Raw genomic sequence first — 25,494 nt, 5'->3', positions numbered from 1 at the left:
CATATGTTTACAGTGCACACACACACACACACACACACACACACACACACACACACACACACACACACACACACACACACACACACGCACACGCACATACACGCACACACACACACACACACGCATGAGCACACACACACGCACGCAAGGTGTGTGCGTTAGTGTTGTTAGTGCACACAATTAACCCACTGTAACTGTATCTTCCTGGTACCAGGGCCAAGGTGTACAGTATGTCATAAATGCATGCCCCCCCCACCACACACTGCTATATAAAGCTGTTGCAAAAAACAGTACGTTACCCATTTCTCAACATCCAGAAGGACAGGACAGACGTGTGGACACATTAAAGGCTTGAACAAACGTCAGAAATACTTTGACCATATACGACTGTGGTTTGAACATTGTTATAACAATTCCAGTGATACATTCTGCACACTTCTTGACACCATGAAGATTCTGGCTCTGGGACTGTGTGCGCTGACTCTTCTAGCTTCAGTTGCAGCGCAGGTAATTATTCAACTATATAATCAGTGGTGGAAAAAGTGCTCAAATGTTTTACTTAAGTAAAAGTATCAATACTGCATTGTAGAAGTACTCTTTTACAAGTAAAATAAAAAATAATTGTAGTAAAAGTACAATATTTGCCTCTGAGATGTAGTGGAGTAGAAGTAAAAGTATAGACAATTTGAAATTATTTGACAATCTGAAAAGTAAAAGTAAAAGTACTTGAGTAAATGTACTTAGTTACTTTACACCACTGTATATAATGTATACTTGTTCTGCATCTCACTTGACATATTGTTCAAAACATAACTGTCCTTCAAATTATCTCACCAATGCTTGGTATTAGTTGTAATGGTTTGTTTTTTGGGGCCATAATGGTCATCAGTCACGATGACATAAGGCCACTTTCAACCAGGTGTCCCTATTTTGGTCATGTAGGCGAACAAATATTTTATTTGGAAAAATAGCAAAAAACAGCAGATCTACAACACATCGCATTGCGCTGTGAGCACGTTGTGGGCTTGTAGATTGGTTATTTTTGTTAATCATTGTGTGCTGCAGTATATATAGGGCTTAAGTGGTTAAAACAATGTTATTAGCTAAGAGTAACAGATCTACTAACGATTGGGGACATGTGACAGTGTACAATAGGGCTACAGTCCTCTTTCTGTTGCGTTCAATGCCAGCAGCAAGTGTTATAGTTACTGCAGTAAATTGTGCCGCATTCTTTTGTAACTCTAGATACATAGCTATTCATGTAGTTATACTGTATATCGTCTCTGTCGAATGGAAACCTCATATGTCCAAAACTGTTACTTTTCAGAATTAAAATTCAAAAGTAGCACATCTACAAGCAAGTAAAGTGTGCCTTTGGTCTTATTCCTGTATAAGTATTAATTCCATTTCCATGCTCATTGGAAGTAAGTGAAGTTGTGCCAAAGCTCAACTGTAATGAGATTGATTGGACCCAAGTCATTTATCTTTTCCTATAATAAGACCTTTACTAAAAACATAACAGGTGTTCCTAATAGTCTGCCACTATAACTTTACAAAACACTAACTAATATCTCTTCCTTTCCAGAATGTAACAACCGTTGCACCCGTGACCGCTGCACCCACGACCGCAGATCCCGCGACCGCCGCACCCACGACCGCCGCACCCACGACCGCCGCACCCACGACCGCAGCACCCACCACCGCAGCACCCACGACCGCTGCACCCACGACCGCCGCACCCACCACCGCCGCACCCACGACCGCAGCACCCACCACCACAGCACCCACGACCACAACAACTGTAGCCACAACAACTGCAGCGCAAGGTGGAAGCCCTTCAATTAAAGCGACTCTGTTGAGCTTTGTGGCGCCGTTGCTGCTGTATGTTGTGACACACTGAGTAGCTAGATAGAGACATGTGTGGCTGTGCAGGCGTGTTGAGTTGACATTCTGAAGGAGCTGGTAGCTCCTCAGAAAACCAAATCATGAAACACACAGTGCTTTGAAGATCTCATAATTGCAGTACAATGAAGCCAGTATAAACCATAAAGTTTGATGTATGCTTAGTTGCGCACCGTAAATAGAATAGACGATCTACAAGCTTGAGCTCGAAGTTCTGCTATTTCCGTGTGACAACAGCGACTATGTATGACGGACCCTATTAAAACCATCAATCATCTTTGGCATTTAAAAAAATATATTGTAGTGTCCTAGGATACGCAATGGACAAGGCCGGATCTTCCTATTGCATATGCCTCAGGCACGGTACTATTCTGATGCTGTGTTATCAATATTATGTTCATTTAACATTTATTTTGTACGTTTTTGGCTAAAACCACGAGTGATAGGGTTAACTACATGGAGCACCCACTCCATTCTGTGCTCTTTGAGTGAGTGAGCGAGTGAGCGAGTGAGCGAGTGAGTTGGTTTTGGTGTTTTTGTGAGCTGCCAAAATAAAATAAAATAAAAAGCGTTGTCATGACCTATTCCTTTGGACCAGAAACCCACATTACATTCTAACACCACTGCAGTGAATGTTACAAAACATATCATTATGAAACGTGTGTGACTGATATAGAGTGGACATCTTTATTTCTTTTTACTACATAAATACTGAAACAGGAAATAAATTGTAATTATTTCTAAATGACAGTGGTGTATATTCTTGAGCTGGTAATTTGTAGACTTTGAACAGAGCACTTCAGTCTTCAGATCGACAGAGAGCCAGGAGCGCCTGTAGATAATCCCCTTTGAATGGTTTCTGTGGAAAAAAATGATGATAGAAAAACTGTAAAATAAGAAATAAAACAAACTTCTCTTGTATGGGTAATGGTACTTCACTCAAAACATAATGTGACATTAATGATTTCATGTCTAATTTCAAGCTATATGTAACATTAGCATCTATTTTAGATGTGTTTGAACAGCCTCATTCATGTATGAACATCATTTGGGTCTAATGCCTCCCTACGCCTTGAATAAAACAGTGATGTGTGGTCCTTTGAACTACAGCAGGCTAAAAAGAAAAGAGAGCCAATAGGACATGAAGGGATTACTAATCGTAGCTATCTGAACATGATTATGTCTAAATATTGTCCATCATCTTCATGAGTCGCTTCTGTGCTCTGCAACTGAGGAAACGTAAGAGGCGATCTCATTCATAAATGAACACTTGGGATGTTACTGTTTACGATTGAATGAATAAAACAATACAATACATTTATCAGTGACAATGCTCAACCATCCACACCCAAGATTGGATTTTTAGAGAGATGATCAGGACCTTACCTTCATGGTCTCTAGTCTTTGTGCCAGGTACAGATAAGGATTTTGAATGCATTGCACTGAAATGACAGACAGATAATTTACAAGTGAGTCATTTAGCAGACGCTCTTATCCAGAGTTACTTACAAAGTGCAAGATCAGAGTAATAAGCGTGAGCCCTAGTTAACAAACAACAGGAGAAATGAGAACTCAGCACTGGCATACACAGTCAAAGCCCCCTCATTTAATGGGTATACTGCACATTAACACTGAGGACTGTACTGTGTTATGTACAGTATATTGTAGTGTACACTTACATAACAACAGAGAGAACTACTGTTTCTTACATTTTTGCACACACACACACACACACACACACACACACACACACACACACACACACACACACACACACACACACACACACACACACACACACACACATAAAATGGTACTACTATAGTCATGAGGAGGACCTTGGACTGATTCACATTGACAACATTACGTAACATTGCCTAACCATCACCACTGCATATGATGTGAAGCCTGCGGACCTAGTTCAGGCAGACAACTCAGAGCAGCATCAACTCCTGATCAGGAGATCATCAGTCACATGCTCACTCCATATGATTGGGTCCATGTAAACCTCCCTGCTTGCTGCTCATTCTTTTTGCTGCAGCTCTGCCATCTTGCTGCTCTGCTCTGCTATGCTGCTACCCTGCCGCTGCCCTGTGTCAAGTTCCATGAAGTTCTTTTGCGCTCCCACCACCACCCCAGCATCCACATGTGGGCTCTGTTTCTGTTAAATCGCCTCCATTTCATTCCCTGTCATTTATTTATGATCATATGTTCATGTTCATGCTTACAGGAAATGAATGAATGAAATGAGACAAAGCCTCAATGCCAACATGTTAACATGAACGTAACCCTAAAAAGCAAGATCTTTTAGGATTACAACACCCCCACCACCACCACACATAATGGTAAATGACATACCTAATACTTTCAAACCCTGTCTAATGTCTCCTGAGAATCGCTTTTCCAGGGTCAGATCCAGTGTCTGTCCCTGCTCCAGCTCCAGTCTCATCAGCCCTGCACATATTATATGTGTCAATATGCTCCAATAAACGCAGTGCAAGGACACAAAGACAGGAGACAGATAGGCTAGGCTAGGATGACTGAGGAAAATATATCAGATAATAAAGACAGATGGACAGATAAGCAAAGAGTGTAATGAATGGTACACCTTGAATACTTTGTTTATGGGTTAATAATTCACTGACATCACATGAGTGGCACACTAACCCACTTTGTTTTTTTCACACACACACGTACAGTATTTAGCGCACGCACGCACGCACGCACGCACGCACGCACGCACGCACGCACGCACGCACGCACGCACGCACACACACACACACACACACACACACACACACACACACACACACACACACACACACACACACACACACACACACACACACACATATGACTATAGAATACAACTTTTGCTATTTTTTGGCATTTTTAACCGTGAGCTTAAAGCCGAAAAATAGCAGATCCACAAGCTCACAACAAGCTTACAGATCTAAGAGTAAATCCTGCTGTTTAACTCTAATTCCAACCCCTACACCTCTAAAAGTTTGATCCTAATCCTAACAGGAATGTTTACAGGGGGAAAAGGAAAAAGTTGACCACTATTGTATTTAAATTACTTGAATTGTCAGTAAAACATTAACACTGAGATGGAAAGGAATAAACAAACAAACAAACAGTGGCCTGAGTATGGTTGCATGCTATGGTAATGGACAATTTAGGCCTTGAATATATTAGCAGCAGCTTTATTGTGTTCTTTTAGTTTTTGGTGTGTCTTTTTCTTTCTTTTTCCTTTTCCTGTTTTTTATGAGCTGGGCTGGGGAGAGGGGACATCGGGGTTGAAATGTGTCACACATGGATTTTGATGTAAACATTTAAAAAGCTAAATACAAATATTTTAAAATAAATAACAGATTAGGCCTTGAAGATAGTAAATGTGCACCTTCTATTCTATTTTTATTATTATTATTTTTTAAACTTCTTTTTATTTGAGAAACAGGTGTACAGAATTTGTATTTTTCTGTAGCTATTGTATTTATTTTTCCTCATCTGTAACTTGCACTGCTACACTGTCTCTGGTGCCTGAATTGCCCTATATTATCTAAAATGTTCTGTAATAATGAGAAATTCCCAGAACTGCAACATTGTGGCAATTGCCATGCTCCTAGTCATCAAGTTTTGCATATTGACATTTATTTGACCAAAAATGACAGCTAAATCACATTTATATTACCAACGAAACCATTTTAGTCCTCATCCTATCCATAACTCTTTATAAAGACTTATAAAGACTTCCCATTATGTATACCTTCTCTTTAAATAAAGGTGTGTTGAAACCTGACAAGGCGTAAGACCAGTTTACTCTGCAAACACTTAGTGACAACATTCTGGATCACACACGCTAATGTCAACAAATGTCCCAGACAGTCACAATGAGATTCAACTACGTGTGGACAGACTGACACATTAAAGGCTTGAACAACGTCAGAAATACTTTGACCATATGTCTGTAGTTTGAACATTGTTATAACATTTCCAGTGATCCATCTGCACACTTCTTGACACCATGAAGATTCTGGCTCTGGGACTGTGTGTGCTGACTCTTCTAGCTTCAGTTGCAGCGCAGGTAATTATTCAACTGTATTACGTATTCTTGTTCTGCACCTCACTTGACATATTGTTCATGACATAACTGTTCTTCAAATTATCTCACCAATGCTTGGTATTAGTTGTAGTGGTTTGTGTTTTGGGGTTATAATGGTCATCAGTCATGATGACATAAGGCCACTTTCAACCAGGTGTCCTTATTTTGGTCATGTAGGCGAACATTTTCAAAAAAATTAAAAAAAATATTTTAATTTGTAAAAATAGCAAAAACAGCAGATCTACAACGAAGTTTTGCTTTGGTCTTATTCCTGTATTAATACCATTTCCATGCTAATTGTAAGTAAGTGAAGTTGTGCCAGAGCTCAATCTCAACTGTAATTGACCAGCCTTGTTTGGACTTCTACAAGTCATTTACTGTATCTTACCCTATAATCTGCCACATAAGATGTGTAAAAACTATAATAAAAAACTATAATATATAAATATATATTATAGTGATGTGTTTTGTAGGTCTGTCCTGTCATCCTTTTATTTGGACTACCATAACGGCCCTCTCTCTCTGATAATAGCCCTTGACCCTAACAGAGGCATTTATTGCATGGCACACATAGTCCTACTAATAGCGTGACAAAGCCACTTTCAATCAGGTGTCCCTAATACCACTATAACTTTACAAAACTCTTACTAATATATCTTCCTCTCTAGGAGGTAACAACCACCGCACCCACGACCGCAGCACCCACGACCGCCGCACCCACGACCGCAGCACCCACCACTGCCGCAACCACCACTGCCGCACCCACGACTGCCGCACCCACGACCGCAGCACCCACCACCGCAGCGCCCACCACCGCAGCGCCCACCACCGCCGTCAACACAACAACTGTGGCCACTAATACGACACACAGTGGCAGCCCTTTAATTAAAGCGACTCTGTTGAGCTTTGTGGCGCCGTTACTGCTGTATGTTGTGACACACTGAGTAACTAGATAGAGACATGTGTGGCTGTGCAGTTGTGTTGAGTTGACATACTGAAGGAGCTGGTAGCTCCTCAGAAAACCAAACCATGAAACACACAGTGCTTTAAACATGTTATAATTGCAGAACCATGAAGCCAGTCTAAACCATAAAGGTTGATGTATACTTAGTTGCGCACCGTAAATAGAAAGCGACTAGAGCGACTATGACGGACCCTATTAAAACCATCAATCATCTTTGACATTTAAGAAATAAAAAATATATACTGCCACAATAAAGATAAAATAAAAAGTGTTGTCATGACCTATTCCTTTGGAACAGAAACCCACCACTCATTACATTATAACACCACTGCAGTGCATGTTCTTAAACATTATGAAACGTGTGTGACTGACATACAGTGGACACCTTTATTTCTTTTTACTATTTAAATACTGAAAGAAAATAAATTGTAATTATTTCTAAATCACAGTGGTGTATTTTTGAAATCCTTTTATTGGGAATAACCCCTTGAGATGTACCATCTCGTTTTCAAGGGGGTCCACAGATTACAAAATTCATGCATTTTTCATACATTTAGACAGAGCTTTAGAATTTCACAGAGACTACAGTAAATCAATGAATTGAGCGGTACAATATATACAGTAGCTGAGTAGTTCAGTAGCTCTTCAAGTTGGCCATTGGATACAAATATAAAGGCTTGTGAGCATTGGAAGATGAAGCAAGACTTTGGGAAAGGCTGGTAAAATAAGACCAACTAGAAAAAGTGCTCCTCGGAGCACAGGTCTCCGCCAGGTCAGGTACGTTATTGTGCCTCCTGGTGGCGCTATAATAGGCCAATGAGAAAAGAGTGCCATTTATTCTTAGGCCTTTCACGGCAATCAAACACTTTGATGCATTTTGTTCCAAAAATGTGTTTTTTGCTTGTTAGATCTGGTGGTGGCGCTATAACAGGCCAATGTGAAAAGGGTGGCATTTCTTCCTGGAGCAAGTGGGAATCTACGTGAAAAATTTCACCAAAATCACATGCTTCGTTCATGATTTGAGGCGTTGTGTTCAAAATGATCCAATCCTGCAAACCTTGGGGGACAATCTTAGCCAATCAGGATGGAATCTGGTAAATCGGACAGATCCGTGATGATCACATGACTATAGAGATACTGTGTACCGATTTGCGTGTATTTTGGATAAAATCTGTAGGAGTCATATCCAAAAATGTGTTTTGCAAAAGTCGGCCTCATGGTGGAGCTATGACAGCCTGATCTGAAAAATGGGCAGAGGTTCTGCTGTGGCATCCAGGGAGTGTGCGTGTGCAGTTTCACAGCGACCGGGGCCAACGGTGGCGGAGATTAGCTGGTCGCAGACAGAAGGACACACACACACACACACACACGGACGGACGGACGGACGGACGGACGGAGGGTAACACATACTCTCTCGCCATGCCTTTCGGCCTGGCGGAGACAATAAAATACTGTGACATGAGTAGCCTAAATAAAATGACTATGATTAGGTAAATAAAAGCATGTTGTGAATTACTTTCTGTGTAGGCAGCAGAGGTGTCTTTGAGTTGCTGTCCGGATCTTGTACAGAGGATCTCCAAGAGGGTCTCCTCATCAGTACCTAAACCCTGTTTGCACACACACTCACACACACACACACACACACACACAGTTTGAGAGTGGCAGAGTGACTAATAACTAGAAAGGTGCAATTTCATAAAATTGCAAGTGTGGTTGCCCCGATGCAAGTTGTGAGATGCAGACCTAAGGACCTGAGGAATCCTCTGGTTAACAATAGTCAACATGGGATTCAAATGTAGGGTTGATTGGATGTTCATAAGGATTTTCTTTTTAAATAGGCCCCTCCCACTAAAAATCAAGCCAGTTACAATGTTACATAAATAGTCCTGTTCTTATACTGAAATAGCTCTTCAATGCTTAAAGCTGCACTGTGTAGCTGTCCTCATCTACCCTGGATTTGAACCCGGTTTCCTGCACAAGAGCCGACAATTTTACCATTGAGCTATGAATAGAGCCTGCCTACTTGCATCTTGAATCTTGACCATCAGGTCAAAATTCATGTCAGATCCTGTTTCTAGGTGAGACATGACCTTCTTTGACACAATCTAAATGTCTCAATTTCCAGAACAGTGACCCTGACCATTACAGAAATAACAATAAAGATGTCTTGATTGACCTTATTGTTGTCCAATATCCTGTATGAACAAACCACGTGTGTGTGTGTGTGTGTGTGTGTGTGTGTGTGTGTGTGTGTGTGTGTGTGTGTGTGTGTGTGTGTGTGTGTGTGTGTGTGTGTGTGTGTGTGTGTGTGTGTGTGTGTGTGTGTGTGTGTGTGTGTGTGTGTGTGTGGGGGCTTCATAGGAAGTGTTACCTCCATGTACCCAATACCATGGTATGTGACTAACATGTATACATCAATATTGTGTCCTAACAGAGTTGGCATTACCAAAGAACTTTGGTTGGCAGCAGCGGTTGGCAGCAGATTCCTGTGTGCTTGACCATGAGACAAGTCTCATATGATCTTGGTACTATTTATGGTGTGTCCCAAGGTGGAGTCATCATGAAGTGCACTACTGCATGAGGTGTCAGCTGTGCAGCAGACCTCCAGTTCTCTTCTACTGCCCATCAAATACTTATTGAAAATCATACATTTTTAGATCATCACATCACATTTTTGGGAGGGATAGGGAATGTTTCTCTCTTCTGTGTTTAATCAAAATCTACAAGTCATTCAATAAACTTATATTCATCATCAATAAAAACACATTTGAACTCTTTATTTTTGACTACTTTGGCAGGTAATCCTTGTCTGTCTGGTTCCGCATGGACGCGCATGTGTGTGTTCACTTACACAGCTGTCACAAACTGCTTTAACTACCGTATATCACTTTACACATTTTGTTTATTATTAAGAAGAATAGCTACTTTAATTATTGACTTTCATTATTGGTTATTAGGCTACAGGAAATATGATATGAGAGGTGAAACAAACAATGCAATTGGCCCTGATAAATTTGAAAGCAGAACAATTCCATTTCAAAATGAAATATAGTAGGTTAAACTTTGTAAAACAAATGTATAACTAACGGGTGGAAAAAAATATAAATGTCTACACAACCTTTTTTTTAAATGTAGGCCTACTTTCAGCAATCAAGCTCAAATTACTGTCTACACCAGGGGCCTTCAACGTTTTTAGGCCAAGGCCCCCCTAGCTTTTTTTTCTTCTTTTTTTCCCTCTACACCTCTATACTTCTTTGCCAAAAATAGCCGATCTACAAGCTCTGCACTGCGAGGCGTTGTGAGCTTGTAGATTGGCTATTTTTGGCTAAAGTTCTCCTGCTATGCTAGGGTTCAAGTGGTTACCGTAAAAAAAAAATCATATCACACAAAGATTTGGCGGACAGTAAAACATGTCAAGAAGAGTAAAATAAAGGGAACAAACATCTACTACATATATAGCATATACCAGCAGGTACCAGTAGGATGTAGATCTGCTATTTTTGGCAAAGAGGTTTGGTGCGTAGAACCTTTTGAACCTGAATGAACTAATTTCTTCAGTTGGTAAAATGAAACATCTCCAGGTAATTAATTGGTATAGGGCATACTGTAGCAGTGGCGGTCATTTTCTGGTTCTATCGTTCCAGACCACATTCATTTTTCGCATAGACATTTCCAAAAATATTTATATCAATTAATTTAAGCCTAGAATCAAGTCAGCCAGGATCCTGGTGAATCATGACCATTTCAAAGAGAAGATTGTGTGCACATCCCACGCCTGTATTTAGGCTAGGTGCGGACATCAAGGGAAGAATGAAGGAAAAGATGAAGGAAGTCCGCACACTGTTCTCAAGCTCCAAGAAACGTTTCGACCTTCTAGGTCTTCATCAGGCAAATATTCGAATCATGACCATAAAACCTTTGATTCTATGAAAAAAATAATTTGAATATTTAACTATATGATATACTATATTTAATGAATACCCTTTGTTTTGTGGTTTTCACATTTTGTTTTTTCACAGAATCAAATGTTTTATGGTCATGAATCACCAGGATCCTGGGTGGCTTGATTCTAGGCTTAATATAATTGATATAAATATTTTTGGAAATCTCTATGGGAAAAGATAATAGGGTCTGAAACGATGGAACCAGAAAATGGCCGCCACTGCTATGCCCTATAGGTAAGGTAATGTGCCCACAAGTATATTGTAATAGATTTTGAGAAGTTAGGATTCTCCTGGTCCCACAAAATAAATGGTTAAAGGAGAATTCCGGTCATTTTAGCTTGTATGTTTGATGTGTCGCTAATCACTCACCAACATACCAAGGAACGTTGAATAATTCCAGATCTGCCCCTGTCGTCCATTCTGCAGACCCCTTGCAGCGGCATAATGGGAGAGTGTGTATGACTTAAAATCGCCTATTTTAACAAATGCAAAGTCTGTTTTTTTTCTCCTAGTACTCATTGTGGAGTCTCGTGATACTCAAACAGTCGCTGAATGTCCGTCACAAGCTAACGCTAATGCAGAACGAGATGACGCTGGTTGCTTGTTTCTCTCCGAGACGCCAGGTTCTGGAAGAGAAACAAGCAACCAGCGTCATGACTTTCTGCACAAACGGTACATTCAGCGCGACATTCAGCGCGTGTTTGAGTATCATGAGACTCCACAATGAGTACTAGGAGAAAAAAAACAGACTTTGCATTTGTTGAAATAGGCGATTTTCAGTCATACACACTCTCCCATTATGACGCTGCAAGGGGTCTGCAGAATGGACGACAGGGGCAGATCTGGAATTATTCAACGTTCCTTTGTATGTTGGTGAGTGATTAGCGACACATCAAACATACAAGCTAAAATGACCGGAATTCTCCTTTAAGATGGAGTTATGCCTGGACTAGGTTAACTCAGGCTATGGTGTAACAAGAGTTATTAAACATTTACTTTCTACAACATCAAAATGCTTACATGTACTGTATAGTTCTCAGCCACCTGCAGCTAATGTCCCTTTCCCCACATCGCACTTACTCTCAGAGGAAGTGAAGGGACACCCATACATACTGAGGTGGGGTCTTGAACCTGTGACCTTCTGCTCTCCAGACAGCCGCTCTACCCATTCAGCTATGGCTGTCTCTTCAGAGAAGAAACAGCCATAGCGTCGGTCACAAGCGTGGTTCACAAAGACTTTCATGTCAAGGACCCCCAAATTGATATGTATATGGCCGTGGACGCCCATGTCAAAGAGGGAAAAAAGGGTGTTCCAAATTTGTGAGTACACCTTAATGCATTGTCAGAACCTGGACTTGAACTTGCAACCTCCCATATGATAGGCAGGTGCCATTACTCAGTGAGCCACTGAGCTTTTGACCGTCACTTTGAATCCATTTCAGTGTATTGCATTTGTAAATTGTTCCTTACACCAGTAGGGATACTATAATACTAGTCCTGTGTAGTGAGCTGGCATCAAAAGTGAAAACTATTACTAAAATGTATACGTATTGGCCGCAGAACTCCATCTGAAAAGATTGTGCTGGGGTGACCATAATAAGGATTTGTTTAAAATGTCCAGATTCTTCAAAATGTTAAACTGTTATTTGTAGGACTTGAACCCAGGACCTTTTTGCACATGCAAGAGTCTTTTCACAGTGAGCTATTGTGGTGACTGCTAGAACAGCCAAATAGAATAGATTCATCACAAAAAAAGACAGAGGATTGTTTTCCATAAACATTGAAACATCTAAGCTAAACTAAATCATTTTAACTGCATATTTTGATATGTATTTTGTTGCAGTAATTAAGGAAGTGAAGGGACAGTGGAAGTTACAGTGGTTCTTCTTTAATCTGAAGCATGTTTTAAACACCACACTTAAAAGCACTAAAGAAACATGTGGAAATGTGTGGAGGTGCCATAGGCAAGCGAGTTCTGACGTGGATACCTAGGCGACCTTGTAAAAGGCCAAAGCAGGTTCAAGTCCCGCCTAGGCACTGAAGCACATACTCATCGATGTACTCTGTTACCCCCGGTGTACGGGGATGCAGTACAGTGGGGCCGGGGAGCGGTTTAGCTCCCCGGTGTTTCCACACAGTAAAACTAGGTGGTTATGGCAAAATAAATCACACCTATCTGAACTTTTATGTAACCAAGGTAACAATGACAATTAGGTGAGGTCACTTCCTGAACTGCACTCCTCCCACCTCACTGTTTGATGTGGGTGCTGCTGCCCTGTCTGCTGACTGCTGAGCGCTGAGCGCTGAGCTTTTCTATAACTAAGCTTGTTTATTCACATTCACATTCACATTACTAGAGCCTGTTACACGGAGGCCTTGAAGAATGGGAAACCACACTTAAAAGACCTGGAACGCATCTGTGTCACTTTAGATTTCTTTGGCTATTCAAAAATAGCAGATATACAAGCTCATAGCGCGGCACCGAGTGCCGCGCTATGAGCTTGTAGATCTGCTATTTTTTTTTAAATCTTTGATTTTTTTCAAAAAACTGTTAGGATTTAGAAGACATTTTTAGAATCGGCTTCAGGTCTTAATGGGTAAAAACACTAAAAGAAACATGGTTAAATATGTGGAGGAGGTGCCGTAAGGCAGCGGATAGTTGGTGGACGCCTCTGTGGTCTTTGGCACAGAAAGCCACACGGCGACCAGGGCCACATGGTTCAATTCCCGTCTCTGCAACCAAGGCGCCCAGGGTTGTCCTGCCTATAGGGAGACACAGAAGCCAATATGTACTCTGTACAGTGGGGGTGGTGGAGCGGTGTTGCTCCCCGTTGTTTCCACACAGTAACGTTGGGGGCTTATGGCAACAAAAATAACACCCACCTGAACCTTTATGTAACCAAGGCAACAATGACAAGTAGGCACTAGGCAGTGATGGAAAGAGTACTCAAACCTTTTACTTAAGTAAAAGTATCAATACTGTAATGTAAAAATACTCTGTTACAAGTAACAATGTCCGGAATTAAAATGTACTTGAGTAAAAGTATTGGTATCAAAATGTACGTAAAGTATCAGAAGTAGAAAGTACTCATTGTGCAGAGTTTCCCATTTCACAAGTTTTCAAATGTATACAAATCCTTTGAAAATAGCAGATCTACAAGCTCACAATAAGGATGCAAAATATATGTAGGGCTAAAGTGGGTAATGCATGTTTTGTAATAGTCATCAAAATCTACAAAGTAACTAATGTTGTCAAATAATTGTAGTGGAGTAAAAGTACAATATTTGCCTCTTAGGTGTAATGGAGTAGAATATACTTAGTTACTTTCCACCACTGCAAATAGGTAGCCTGGGTGCCAGCCTGCTTCGCTACGTTCGGCGGATTTTTTTTTCTCTCTGCGCTTCTCAGTCTGGAATTAACCTCGCATCACCAGTCTTTCCACCTCGGAGGAAAGTATGGAATGCACCCGATTGACTCGTCTTTCAGAACTACACAGGAAGTACACAGGAACTACATATGTTACGTTCGGCAACGTCGTTGCTGATTGGATGTTGTTCAAACGAATGACGAATCAAAACGATCACACCGTTTTTTTTGTCCCGCCCCGCACCACAGACCAATCAGAAGCCACGGTAGGTTTGGAACCTTGGCTGCTGTGTCCCGCCTCCTGGAGATAGGAGGCATTCCAGACTAAGAAGCGGAGAGAGAAAAAAAGTCCGCCGAACGCAGCGAAGCAGGCTGGCACCCAGGCTAGCAAATAGGTGCTGTTGTGGCTCCATGTAGGTTTTACACACACACACACACACACACACACACGCACGCACGCACGCACGCACGCACGCACGCACGCACACAGTGTGTGTGTCATCATCATTAGTGTTGATTGAAAGCAAACTGAGACATTCACTCCAGACTGGATGTGAGCAGTGGTTATCTAACTATATAAATGGCGAGCAACTTCCGCACCCTCGGTGGTGACACCCCACAGCTCTGTTATCGGATAAACAACGCACCGCCAGACCACATGTCGCCTACTGACTCGCCACGGCGGCCGCACTGAATTTACGCCTCGCGTAGGGGACATCTCACTGTTCACTACACCTTTTCCACCGCGCAACATAATTAATTCTACTCACCAAATGTCGGACAAAACGGAAGGGGAGGCAGCTTCGTACCGTTTACCGTGCGCACGACCTCATCACCACAACACCAGGCAGCCGCTGCGGGGTTTTTTTCCTCTTTTTCCAAACTTTTTTTTCGGTCACCATTTTCTCCAGGCACCATTTCTGGTGTAACGTCGGGTGTTTCTTTTCAACAGCCAATCACCTTTCACGTTGCCACGTCGCGCTGACGTACGCTAAACAAGCGCTGCCGTGCGCACAATGCAAACGAGCCCAAAGGCGCGCAAAAATAAGCCGACCATTGCTTACACACAAAGTCAGACCTGGCAACGCAGCCTACGCCAATCATGTGTGAGAGATCTACAAGCTATGGGGCAGAGACGCCACCGTATCTTAGCAACAACTACAGCGCTCACTCTCATTGGTCGTGTCACGCTAAGAGCAGTCTCCAGACAATGGCATCGCAGACAGCTTGCTGTTACTGCTGTAGCCATCACAGGCAGTTGCAGCACGACGGACAGGGCGCTGTGATAGCTGCCATGTCGCTAACGCTAACCTGGTTGTCATGCCTGCAGCGGCTGTGCAATCACTTTGTCAACAATGCACGTTCGTGTGGTGAATGTCTATATTGCTGCTCAGTTCGTCCATTGTAGATGGTGTATGTTTGTGTGTGTCTTCTGGAGAACTATGTAGCCCCCCCCCCCCCAAATACACGTACTCACAACAACACCAGGCGGCCGCCATCTTGCAGAAAGGGCTGCCATTCGCCAGCTTTCAGAAAAACAAGCAACCATCTTCATATTTTTTTTTTTTTTTTTTTTTTTTCCTTTTGGAAATTTTCATCCCACGATTTCCGCGCGGACCACCAGGGGGTCCGCGGACCCCCTGGTGGTCCGCGAAACATACAAAATATAATTTCTTCTACTTATTTTTCATCATTTTGTAACTTTTACATTACACTTTCTTACAATTTTTTTTTTTTTTCCCTTTTCGCAAATGTTACTTAGACAATTTGTCTACCCCCATATACACACGCCCACGCGGGCCCCGTGCGCGTACATGCCTCTAACAGCCATAATCCCCATCTATACTGCCCACTCTGTGCTGCAGCTACACGGATACAGACACAGGGACACGGAGGGACCAACAAAGCAAAGCCCCGTGCGCGGCTGGGGTTGAGGGGGGCGTAGCCCCCCGAAACTCTAGTTAGATATAAATAGAAGGCAGGTGAGAGATGCCAGGGTGGATCCCTTCAGAATGGAACCTGTCCCCTAGCTCTGCTGCAGGTAAATACAAACTGTTTTAATGATATGAAAATTACATCTTTTTAGCCTGAATATTTAACATTATTGTTTAAGAATTGGGTTTATAGCCTAAACTATAGCCTACAACTAAACTACAACTACTAACTACCTATGACAGGGACCCTGTAAGGCTACAAGATGTGTGTTGTATTACAAACAATATTATTAACACAAATCTTGTATGTGGGTCACTGGTACATGTTTTCAGATGGGGTCGGTGGCCAAATACAAATGAATTTGGGGGGGTCCTTGACATGTAAATGTTTGAGAACCGCTACCTGCCTTTAGTTTATGTGTATTTCTAAAACCAGAACAGACGATAAGCACGGTAGTGAAGGCTTCTAAAATGTGACCTTGTAGGCCTACACCTGTGGTTCTCAAACTTTCATGTCAAGGACCCCCAAAATGATATGTATTTGGCCCCATCTCACATATTTGGTTCCAGGGACCCCCAGAAGCAAAGATTTGAGTTATTATGTCATGTTTGCTTTAAAAAAAAACGTGTGTGTGTATATATATATATATATATATATATATATATATATATATATATATATATATATATATATATATATATATATATATATATATATACATATATACATACACACACACACTTTTTCAAAAAGGGCAGATCTACAAGCTCATAACTTGTACTCGGTGCCGCGCTATGAGCTTGTATATCTGCTATTTTTGAATAGCCAAAGTATAATCCTGGGACCCCACTTTGAGAACCAATGGCCTACACAACTGAACTGTTTTGTCTTTCTTTCCAGAATCTGAAGTTGACCAGAAGAAGACATCTTGAGGACAAAGGTGGCTGGAGTGACAGAGGAAGATGCAGATGGAAACGGATGATCAGCTGTGACGATCTAGGTTTCTATATCTATGGCTGTTGCTGCAGCGTGTGCAGTGAAGATGGCAGAAAGGGAGGAACTATGATGCTGTTGCTGCAGCGTGTGCAGTGAAGATGGCAGAAAGGTAGGAACTATGATGCTGTTGCTGCAGCGTGTGCAGTGAAGATGGCTGGAAGGTAGGAACTTTTTTAAATTCTTTGCTGCTGCTGGTTAGGGTTAGGGAGGTCACTTGCGTTGCGCCATTCGCGTCATAAAATGCGCCGTTCGCGTCATAAAAAAACAAACGCAAAAAAAACAAAAAAAGGCGCTGGTCTGGTTCTCCTGGTTTTACTAGGACAGGGTTCGATTCCCTGTGGCGCCCTGCTCATGGTTTGCGTTGCATTTACATTTCCCTGGTTTATTAGCACTTGATTGGTTACATTGTTATGGGGGGGGGGGGTAGTGTTAAAATGTGTCATAGGAGGGGGGAGGTACAGGTTAAAATGAATACATTACTGCATGCATTTCAATTTTTTCTAATCTTCAGTTCACCAATCCTCTCCCATCACCTGCAAGAAATGCACTGCACCTTCCATCACCATGTCCTGAGACACTTGTTCAGACCTAAAGTCTATTCTGTGTTCAGAATGTTCCGTTCTTTTACATGCAATGATGCGGTCCTTTCCACGTGCAGTCATTTTATGTTAAGTACACTAGGTTAGAGGGGAGTGCCACCCCCTGTACTTTTGTCCCTGTTGGGATAAATTAAACTCTGAATTCACCAGTGGTGTAAAATAACTAAGTAAATTTGAGGTACTTCCAATTGTCTATACTTTTACTTGTACTCTACTACATCTCAGAGGCAAACTACAATTATTTGAAAACTTTAGTTACTTTGCAGGTATAAAGTATTTATTACTTTATAAAACATAAATTAACCACTTTAGCCCTATTTTATACCTAGGATATTTGAAAATAGCAGATCTACAAGCTCACAGACCCGCGACACGTTGTGAGCTTGTAGATCTGCTATTTTCAAACATTTTAATACTTTTACTTTTGGTACTTTAAGCACATTTTCATACCAATACTTTTGCACTTTTACTCAAGTAAACTTCTACATTGCAGTATTGATGCTTTTACTTAAGTAAAACATTTGAGTACTTTTTCCACCACTGGAATTCACTTTATTTAAATGGATTTATGCCTGATTCAAACTAACTTTATACATAGTAACTAAGTTAACTAAGGCTACTAGGTGTAAACATTTACTTTCTACAACATCAATATGTTAGTCTTTTAATGTACTGTATAGTTCAAAGCCATCTGCAACAGTGCAGCTGCATCTAAAGTCCCTTTCCCCACACCTTCTCGGAGGAAATGACACTCAGACATGTTACCGGGATGAGACTTGAACCTGTGACTTTCTGCTTACCAGGTAGCCACTCTACCCATTCAGCTATGGCTGTCTCTTTAGTCACAGGTTCAAGTCTTCATCACAAAGATCCCCAAACTGATATATATGGCCGTGGACACCCATGTCAAAAGATGTAGTGCCAGGACCCCCCATAAGAAAGATTTATATATACTAGACCATACCCGGTCGGCGCAGCGCATCCATGGGGGGATATGCGCACATGATCTGGCAACCCGGGAGGCAGTTCGTCCCATAGCTGGGCAGCCCCGTAACCATGGCGACAGTGTTTGAGACAAATTCTTTAGGTGGGAGGAGTACAGTGAGGTGGGAGGAGTGCAGTTCAGGAAGTGACCTCACCTAATTGTCATTGTTACCTTGGTTACATAAAAGTTCAGATAGGTGTGATTTATTTTGCCATAACCACCTAGTTTTACTGTGTGGAAACACCGGGGAGCTAAACCGCTCCCCGGCCCCACTGTACTGCATCCCCGTACACCGGGGGTAACAGAGTACATCGATGAGTATGTGCTTCAGTGCCTAGGCGGGACTTGAACCTGCTTTGGCCTTTTTACAAGGTCGCCTAGGTATCCACGTCAGAACTCGCTTGCCTATAGACCAATTATGTGTTTACAAACATTGAGACTGGACACACAGGTGACCGTTTCATGTCATCAATTCCCAACAGATCCCCAAACCTGCTGTTTTAGGGTGAGCTTGTTTCAGTTCATTCAACCACCTCTGTGTGTAGGCTAGTGGGGTGCGTCCTAGCGACACATATATACTTCATCGTGCAACGGTATTGCGCACAGAGAACAGCTGACATACAAGCTCACAATCGCGTCGCGGATGCGACCGCTGTGAGCTTGGAGATCTGCTATTCTCGGCCGTTCTCTGCGCGCGACACCTTCGCGGGACGGAGCATAAATTAGTCTTGACGGGCTGCAGCTGCGCGAGCCAAGCAGGTTCTGGTGCCATGATCATAGAGCGCTCCCTCCGTTCTTATGACAGCCACTGGAGTTGGAGTTTTGAGGACAACTGCTTTGAATAGTTATTATTGTTTACACACAACAGAAACCAAGGATTATATATTTCAAGAGCGAGAGATCACAGTAAAAATCCTAAGCATTCTTCCTCCACACTGGGAGAAAAACAGCATCTGAAAGTTTGATGGGATGCATTTTTACACGTGAGACTGTGACCACTTTTACATTGCATCTTATGAGAGGTGGGGTTCTTTTGCTGCCGACCTGCGCGCGCATACTGTTTCATACCAGTGTGACGTCGTCTGTTAAGGCGTCTATGGCACCTCCACACATTTCCACACGTTTCTTTAGTGCTTTTAAGTGTGGTGTTTAAAACATGCTTCAGATTAAAGAAGAACCACTGTAACTTCCACTGTCCCTTCACTTCCTTAATTACTGCAACAAAATACATATCAAAATATGCAGTTAAAATGATTTAGTTTAGCTTAGATGTTTATGGAAAAAACCCTCTGTCTTTTTTGTGATGAATCTATTCTATTTGGCTGTTCTAGCCGATTAAAAAAATGTTTTCTAAATCCTAATGCTTTAAAAAAAAAATATATATATATATATATATATATATTCAAATCTTCAAATCTTCTATTTTTAAATAGCCTAAAGAACTGTAAAAATGAAAAAGATGTCTTCGGTCTTAATGGGTTGAACAAAAGCTTAGTGGCTCACTGAGTAATGGCACCTGCCTATGATACGGGAGGTTGCAAGTTCAAGTCTGGGTTCTGACAATGTATCAAGGTATACCCAACATCTTGCCAAATTTGGAACACTCTTTTTTTCCCTCCAAGTAATCCTACTATCCTACTATAATCCTACTATAATTCTAGTAACCTCTGTCCGTCTGTAGTGGTGAGTGAGTGAGTGAGTGAGTGAGTAGGTGAAGCTACCCGGTTCTCCTCAGTGGCTGGACCAATTGCTCTGATTTTGCACACAGCCATTGACCATCTCAACTTAACTGTGAACCCCGTTTTTCAATTTCGTCAAATCTCAGCTTCTTATTAACAATTTTTTTTTCGTTTCGGTAGTGACACAATACCGAAACGAAAAAAAAATTGTTCCCCCAAAAACCTGTTAGGAGTACGTTTCAGGCAATTTAAAGTTGATTGGTAGTACTTTGTAGTGACTTTTTTTTGGTCCCTAACATTCATCGAGCTCTGGACTTAGTAATTTTTTTTTCGTTTCGGTATTGTGTCACTACCGAAACGAAAAAAAAATTGTTCCCCCAAAAACCTGTTAGGAGTACGTTTCAGGCAATTTAAAGTTGATTGGTAGTACTTTGTAGTGACTTTTTTTTTGGTCCCTAACATTCATCGAGCTCTGGACTTAGTAATTTTGGTAGCACTTTACAATAATGACCCGTTATAAAGCATTTATAAACGTTTATAAGTAGTTTGTAGACTATTAACAAATCATTAACAACCTGTTTGTTGACATTTGTAAATGATTACTAAAACCTTTATAACTACAGTTACAAATCATTTGTAAAGTATTAGTAAGTAGTGAACTATTCATGAATAAGCCATTTATATACATCTGTAAAAGATTATTAAATCATTTGTAACGACCCATTCTAAAGCATTTATAAACGTTTATAAGCAGTTTGTAGACTATTAACAAATCATTCACAACCTGTTTATTGACATTCGTAAATGATTACTAAAACCTTTATAACTACGGTTACAAATCATCTATAAAGGTATTAGTAACTATTCATGAATAAGCCATGTATAATACATCTGTAAATGATTATTAAATCATTTGTAACTGATGTTACATAATATATACAAGCTATTGGTAGCTTGTTCATGTTTAACATATGCTTTGTTAAACATTCCTAAAGTATCTATAAATCCTTAGTACATGTTATTATGTGCCCTATAGTAAAGTGAAGACAGTTCATCATTTACAACTGTCTGTTAATGTGTTTGTTCATGTTTAACATGCTTTGTAAAACATTCCTAAAATATCTATAAATCCTTTGTACATGTTATTATGTGCCCTACAGTAAAGTTGAAGACAGTTCATCATTTATGACTGTCTGTTAATGTGGACTTTCTCCTTACCTGTTGCAAACTACCTGGCTTTCATGAATGCAGACACCAAACAATTACTAGAATTATCATTCATGTTAAGCAAATGATGCGTAAGACATTCGTAAAGAGTATGTAAACCATTTGCAGACGTTATCATGAGCCTGAGCCTAGTTGCTTCTTTTGGGCTTGTTTTCATAGACCTGTCCGCTTGTTTCTTTTGCAAAATCTGGCAACACACTGATTACCTGCATTACACCTGCAGTAGCCTACTAGGGAGGAAGTGAACAGTGATGCAGTTGCAGACTGGACAGAAATATGTCTAATTCATGTTTTATGTGTTTTAACTGTCTTGTTGCAGGTGATCGAGGTAACATAAAATGGCTAATCTTACACACATGAAGTAGCATTATGACTAGGGGGTATTTTGATGGTGGCTGTTTGTATCCACAATGTTTGTTTTGATGTGTAGGCTAGTAATGTCCTCCATGCTTAGCAGTTTAGCTTAGCAGCTAAAGCTAACTTGCACTGGGAGGTGGTGACTGCAGAGGCTCCAATCTGCTACTCTGTGATTCTGTTGTGATTCATTTCTTTGTTTAAATGTCAGTGTGTGTGCTGTGGCCAAGAGTTGCTACATTTTATATCTTAATAAATTGTTGTATACTTGTATACTATATAACGTTACTTTTGCCACTTTTTGATGTCACATGTTTTACTAATCACTGTTAAACATGAAATAATAATGCATAGTCTTCACTTTACAACAAGGCCCATGATAACGTTAGCAAATGGTCAACACACTCTTTACGTATGTCTTACGAATCATATATTAAACATGAAAGATAATTCTAGTAATTGTTTGGCATCTGCATTCATGAAAGCCAGGTAGTTTGCAACAGGTAAGGAGAAAGTCACATTAACAGACAGTTGTAAATGATGAACTGTCTTCACTTTACTATAGGGCACATAATAACATGTACTAAGGATTTATAGATATTTTACTCTACTCAGAGTCATAAGTTTACAAAATGTACTAAAGTACAGTGAACGTCTGTGCGGTTTGTCTTCATCACTGAAAATAACGTACATGTAAACTGATATAAAACTGCTGTCATGTGCAGTTGGGGACGGGGTGAAGAAACACAACCATTTCACTCCTAATAATACCTATTTGATTTGACATCCTGACTTGCTGCTGTAGCTGAGGCTTGAACCTGTTACCTGCGGCTCACTAGTCAGTGACTCTATCCATTCACCTACAGCTGTTTCCTTTGAATCTGTGGTTCTGAAACGTTTTGTTGTCAACCCCCCAAATTGACATGTATTTGGGCAGTGGACCCCAATGTGAAAAGATGTAGTGTCAGGGCCCCCCATGAAAAAGATTTATATTTATGCTGTAACACATTTTTTTAAAGTTATTTGTCTTGTTTGTTGTTCAAGTCAAAGCACCAGGAAGGCTGTACTTGTCAGCCATCTGTTAGCTCAATGGGTTGAGACGCAGTATTCATGATCCAGAGGCCATGAGTTCAAATCTCATTGATGTCTTTCCTATGATTCTTTCCTTTGCAGACTGGCTTCCAGAAGATCAACTGAAAAGTACCAGGAAGGCTGTATTTGTCATCCAACTGTTAGCTCAATGGGTTGAGACGCAGTATACATGATCCAGAGGCCATGAGTTCAAATCCCATTGATGTCTTTCCTATGATTCTTTCCTTTGCAGACTGGCTTCCAGAAGATCAACTGAAAACTACCAGGAAGGCTGTACTTGTCAGCGATCTGTTAGCTCAATGGGTTGAGACGCAGTATACATGATCCAGAGGCCATGAGTTCAAATCCCACTGATGTCTTTCCTATGATTCTTTCCTTTGCAGACTGGCTTCCAGAAGATCAACTGAAAACTACCAGGAAGGCTGTACTTGTCAGCGATCTGTTAGCTCAATGGGTTGAGACGCAGTATTCATGATCCAGAGGCCATGAGTTCAAATCCCATTGATGTCTTTCCTATGATTCTTTCCTTGAGTGGGTTCGATTCCCACTCCGAGTCATGTGTCCCCGGTAACTTGGGGCAACGGATAAATTGACTGATATCCTTCGTGATGCTTCCCTTTGCAGAATAACTTCTAGAAAAACAAGTTAAAACCACCAGGAAACCTGTAACTCTCAGCCAACAGCATAGCTCAACTGGTAGAGCGTCTGTCCAATAACATGACTTGACTTGACTTGAGTGGGTTCGATTCCCACTCGAGTCAAGTGTCCCCGGTAACTTGGGGCAACGGATAAATTGACTGATATCCTTAGTGATGCTTCCCTTTGCAGACTAACTTCTAGAAAACAAGTTAAAACCACCAGGAAACCTGTAACTCTCAGCCAACAGCATAGCTCGACTGGTAGAGCGTCAGTCCAATAACATGACTTGACTGGGTTCGATTCCCACTCGAGTCAAGTGTCCCAGTTAACTTGGGGCAACGGATAAATTGACTGATATCCGTAGAATAACTTGTAGGAGTTACCGGGGACACTTGACTCGAGTGGGAATCGAACCCACTCAAGTCAAGTCAAGTCATGTTATTGGACAGACGCTCTACCAGTTGAGCTATGCTGTTGGCTGAGAGTTACAGGTTTCCTGGTGGTTTTAACTTGTTTTTCTAGAAGTTATTCTGCAAAGGGAAGCATCACGAAGGATATCAGTCAATTTATCCGTTGCCCCAAGTTACCGGGGACACATGACTCGGAGTGGGAATCGAACCCACTCAAGGAAAGAATCATAGGAAAGACATCAATGGGATTTGAACTCATGGCCTCTGGATCATGAATACTGCGTCTCAACCCATTGAGCTAACAGATCGCTGACAAGTACAGCCTTCCTGGTAGTTTTCAGTTGATCTTCTGGAAGCCAGTCTGCAAAGGAAAGAATCATAGGAAAGACATCAATGGGATTTGAACTCATGGCCTCTGGATCATGTATACTGCGTCTCAACCCATTGAGCTAACAGTTGGATGACAAATATAGCCTTCCGGGTAGTTTTCAGTTGATCTTCTGGAAGCCAGTCTGCAAAGGAAAGAATCATAGGAAAGACATCAATGGGATTTGAACTCATGGCCTCTGGATCATGAATACTGCGTCTCAACCCATTGAGCTAACAGATGGCTGACAAGTACAGCCTTCCTGGTGCTTTGACTTGAACAACAAACAAGACAAATAACTTTAAAAAAAATGTGTTACAGCATAAATATAAATCTTTTTCATGGGGGGCCCTGACACTACATCTTTTCACATTGGGGTCCACTGCCCAAATACATGTCAATTTGGGGGGTTGACAACAAAACGTTTCAGAACCACAGATTCAAAGGAAACAGCTGTAGGTGAATGGATAGAGTCACTGACTAGTGAGCCGCAGGTAACAGGTTCAAGCCTCAGCTACAGCAGCAAGTCAGGATGTCAAATCAAATAGGTATTATTAGGAGTGAAATGGTTGTGTTTCTTCACCCCAACTGCACATGACAGCAGTTTTATATCAGTTTACATGTACGTTATTTTCAGTGATGAAGACAAACCGCACAGACGTTCACTGTACTTTAGTACATTTTGTAAACTTATGACTCTGAGTAGAGTAAAATATCTATGAATCCTTAGTACATGTTATTATGTGCCCTATAGTAAAGTGAGGACAGTTCATCATTTACAACTGTCTGTTAATGTGACTTTCTCCTTACCTGTTGCAAACTACCTGGCTTTCATGAATGCAGATGCCAAACAATTACTAGAATTATCTTTCATGTTTAATATATGATTCGTAAGACATTCGTAAAGAGTGTGTTGACCATTTGCTAAC

At 41.2% G+C, this 25,494-nt stretch overlaps 2 protein-coding genes across 9 annotated transcripts in view; one reads left to right on the top strand and one right to left on the bottom strand.

Moving 5' to 3' along the window:
- Positions 1-268: 268 nt before the first annotated feature.
- The window catches only part of LOC311061101 (uncharacterized protein), a 65,694-nt gene continuing 40,468 nt past the window's right edge, over positions 269-25,494 (top strand). Inside the window, exons 1-3 of one of the 8 annotated variants that reach the window (XR_014602362.1) lie at positions 269-507; positions 1,586-2,129; positions 7,136-7,227. Coding sequence is in view for 2 of the 8 variants with exons in the window: in XM_084079627.1 (XP_083935753.1) it covers positions 448-507; positions 1,586-1,900 (375 nt within the window). In the remaining 6 variants the exon portion in view is untranslated. Of the gene's footprint in view, positions 508-1,585; positions 2,168-5,796; positions 5,990-6,675; positions 7,228-25,494 lie in introns of those variants that run through there. The other 7 variants (XM_084079627.1, XM_084079628.1, XR_014602363.1 and 4 more) reach the window with 7 other exon arrangements.
- Positions 2,657-25,494, bottom strand: part of anxa14 (annexin A14) — a 76,496-nt gene continuing 53,658 nt past the window's right edge. Inside the window, exon 13 of the mRNA XM_084079623.1 lies at positions 2,657-2,761. Coding sequence (XP_083935749.1) covers positions 2,702-2,761 — 60 coding nt within the window. The 3' untranslated portion in view covers positions 2,657-2,701. The remainder of the gene's footprint in view (positions 2,762-25,494) is intronic.

The sequence above is a fragment of the Gymnoscopelus microlampas genome, assembly GCF_963454915.1.
Source record: "Gymnoscopelus microlampas genome assembly, chromosome: 15".
NCBI lineage: Eukaryota > Metazoa > Chordata > Actinopteri > Myctophiformes > Myctophidae > Gymnoscopelus > Gymnoscopelus microlampas.
This window is presented reverse-complemented; position numbering and strand designations above follow the sequence as displayed.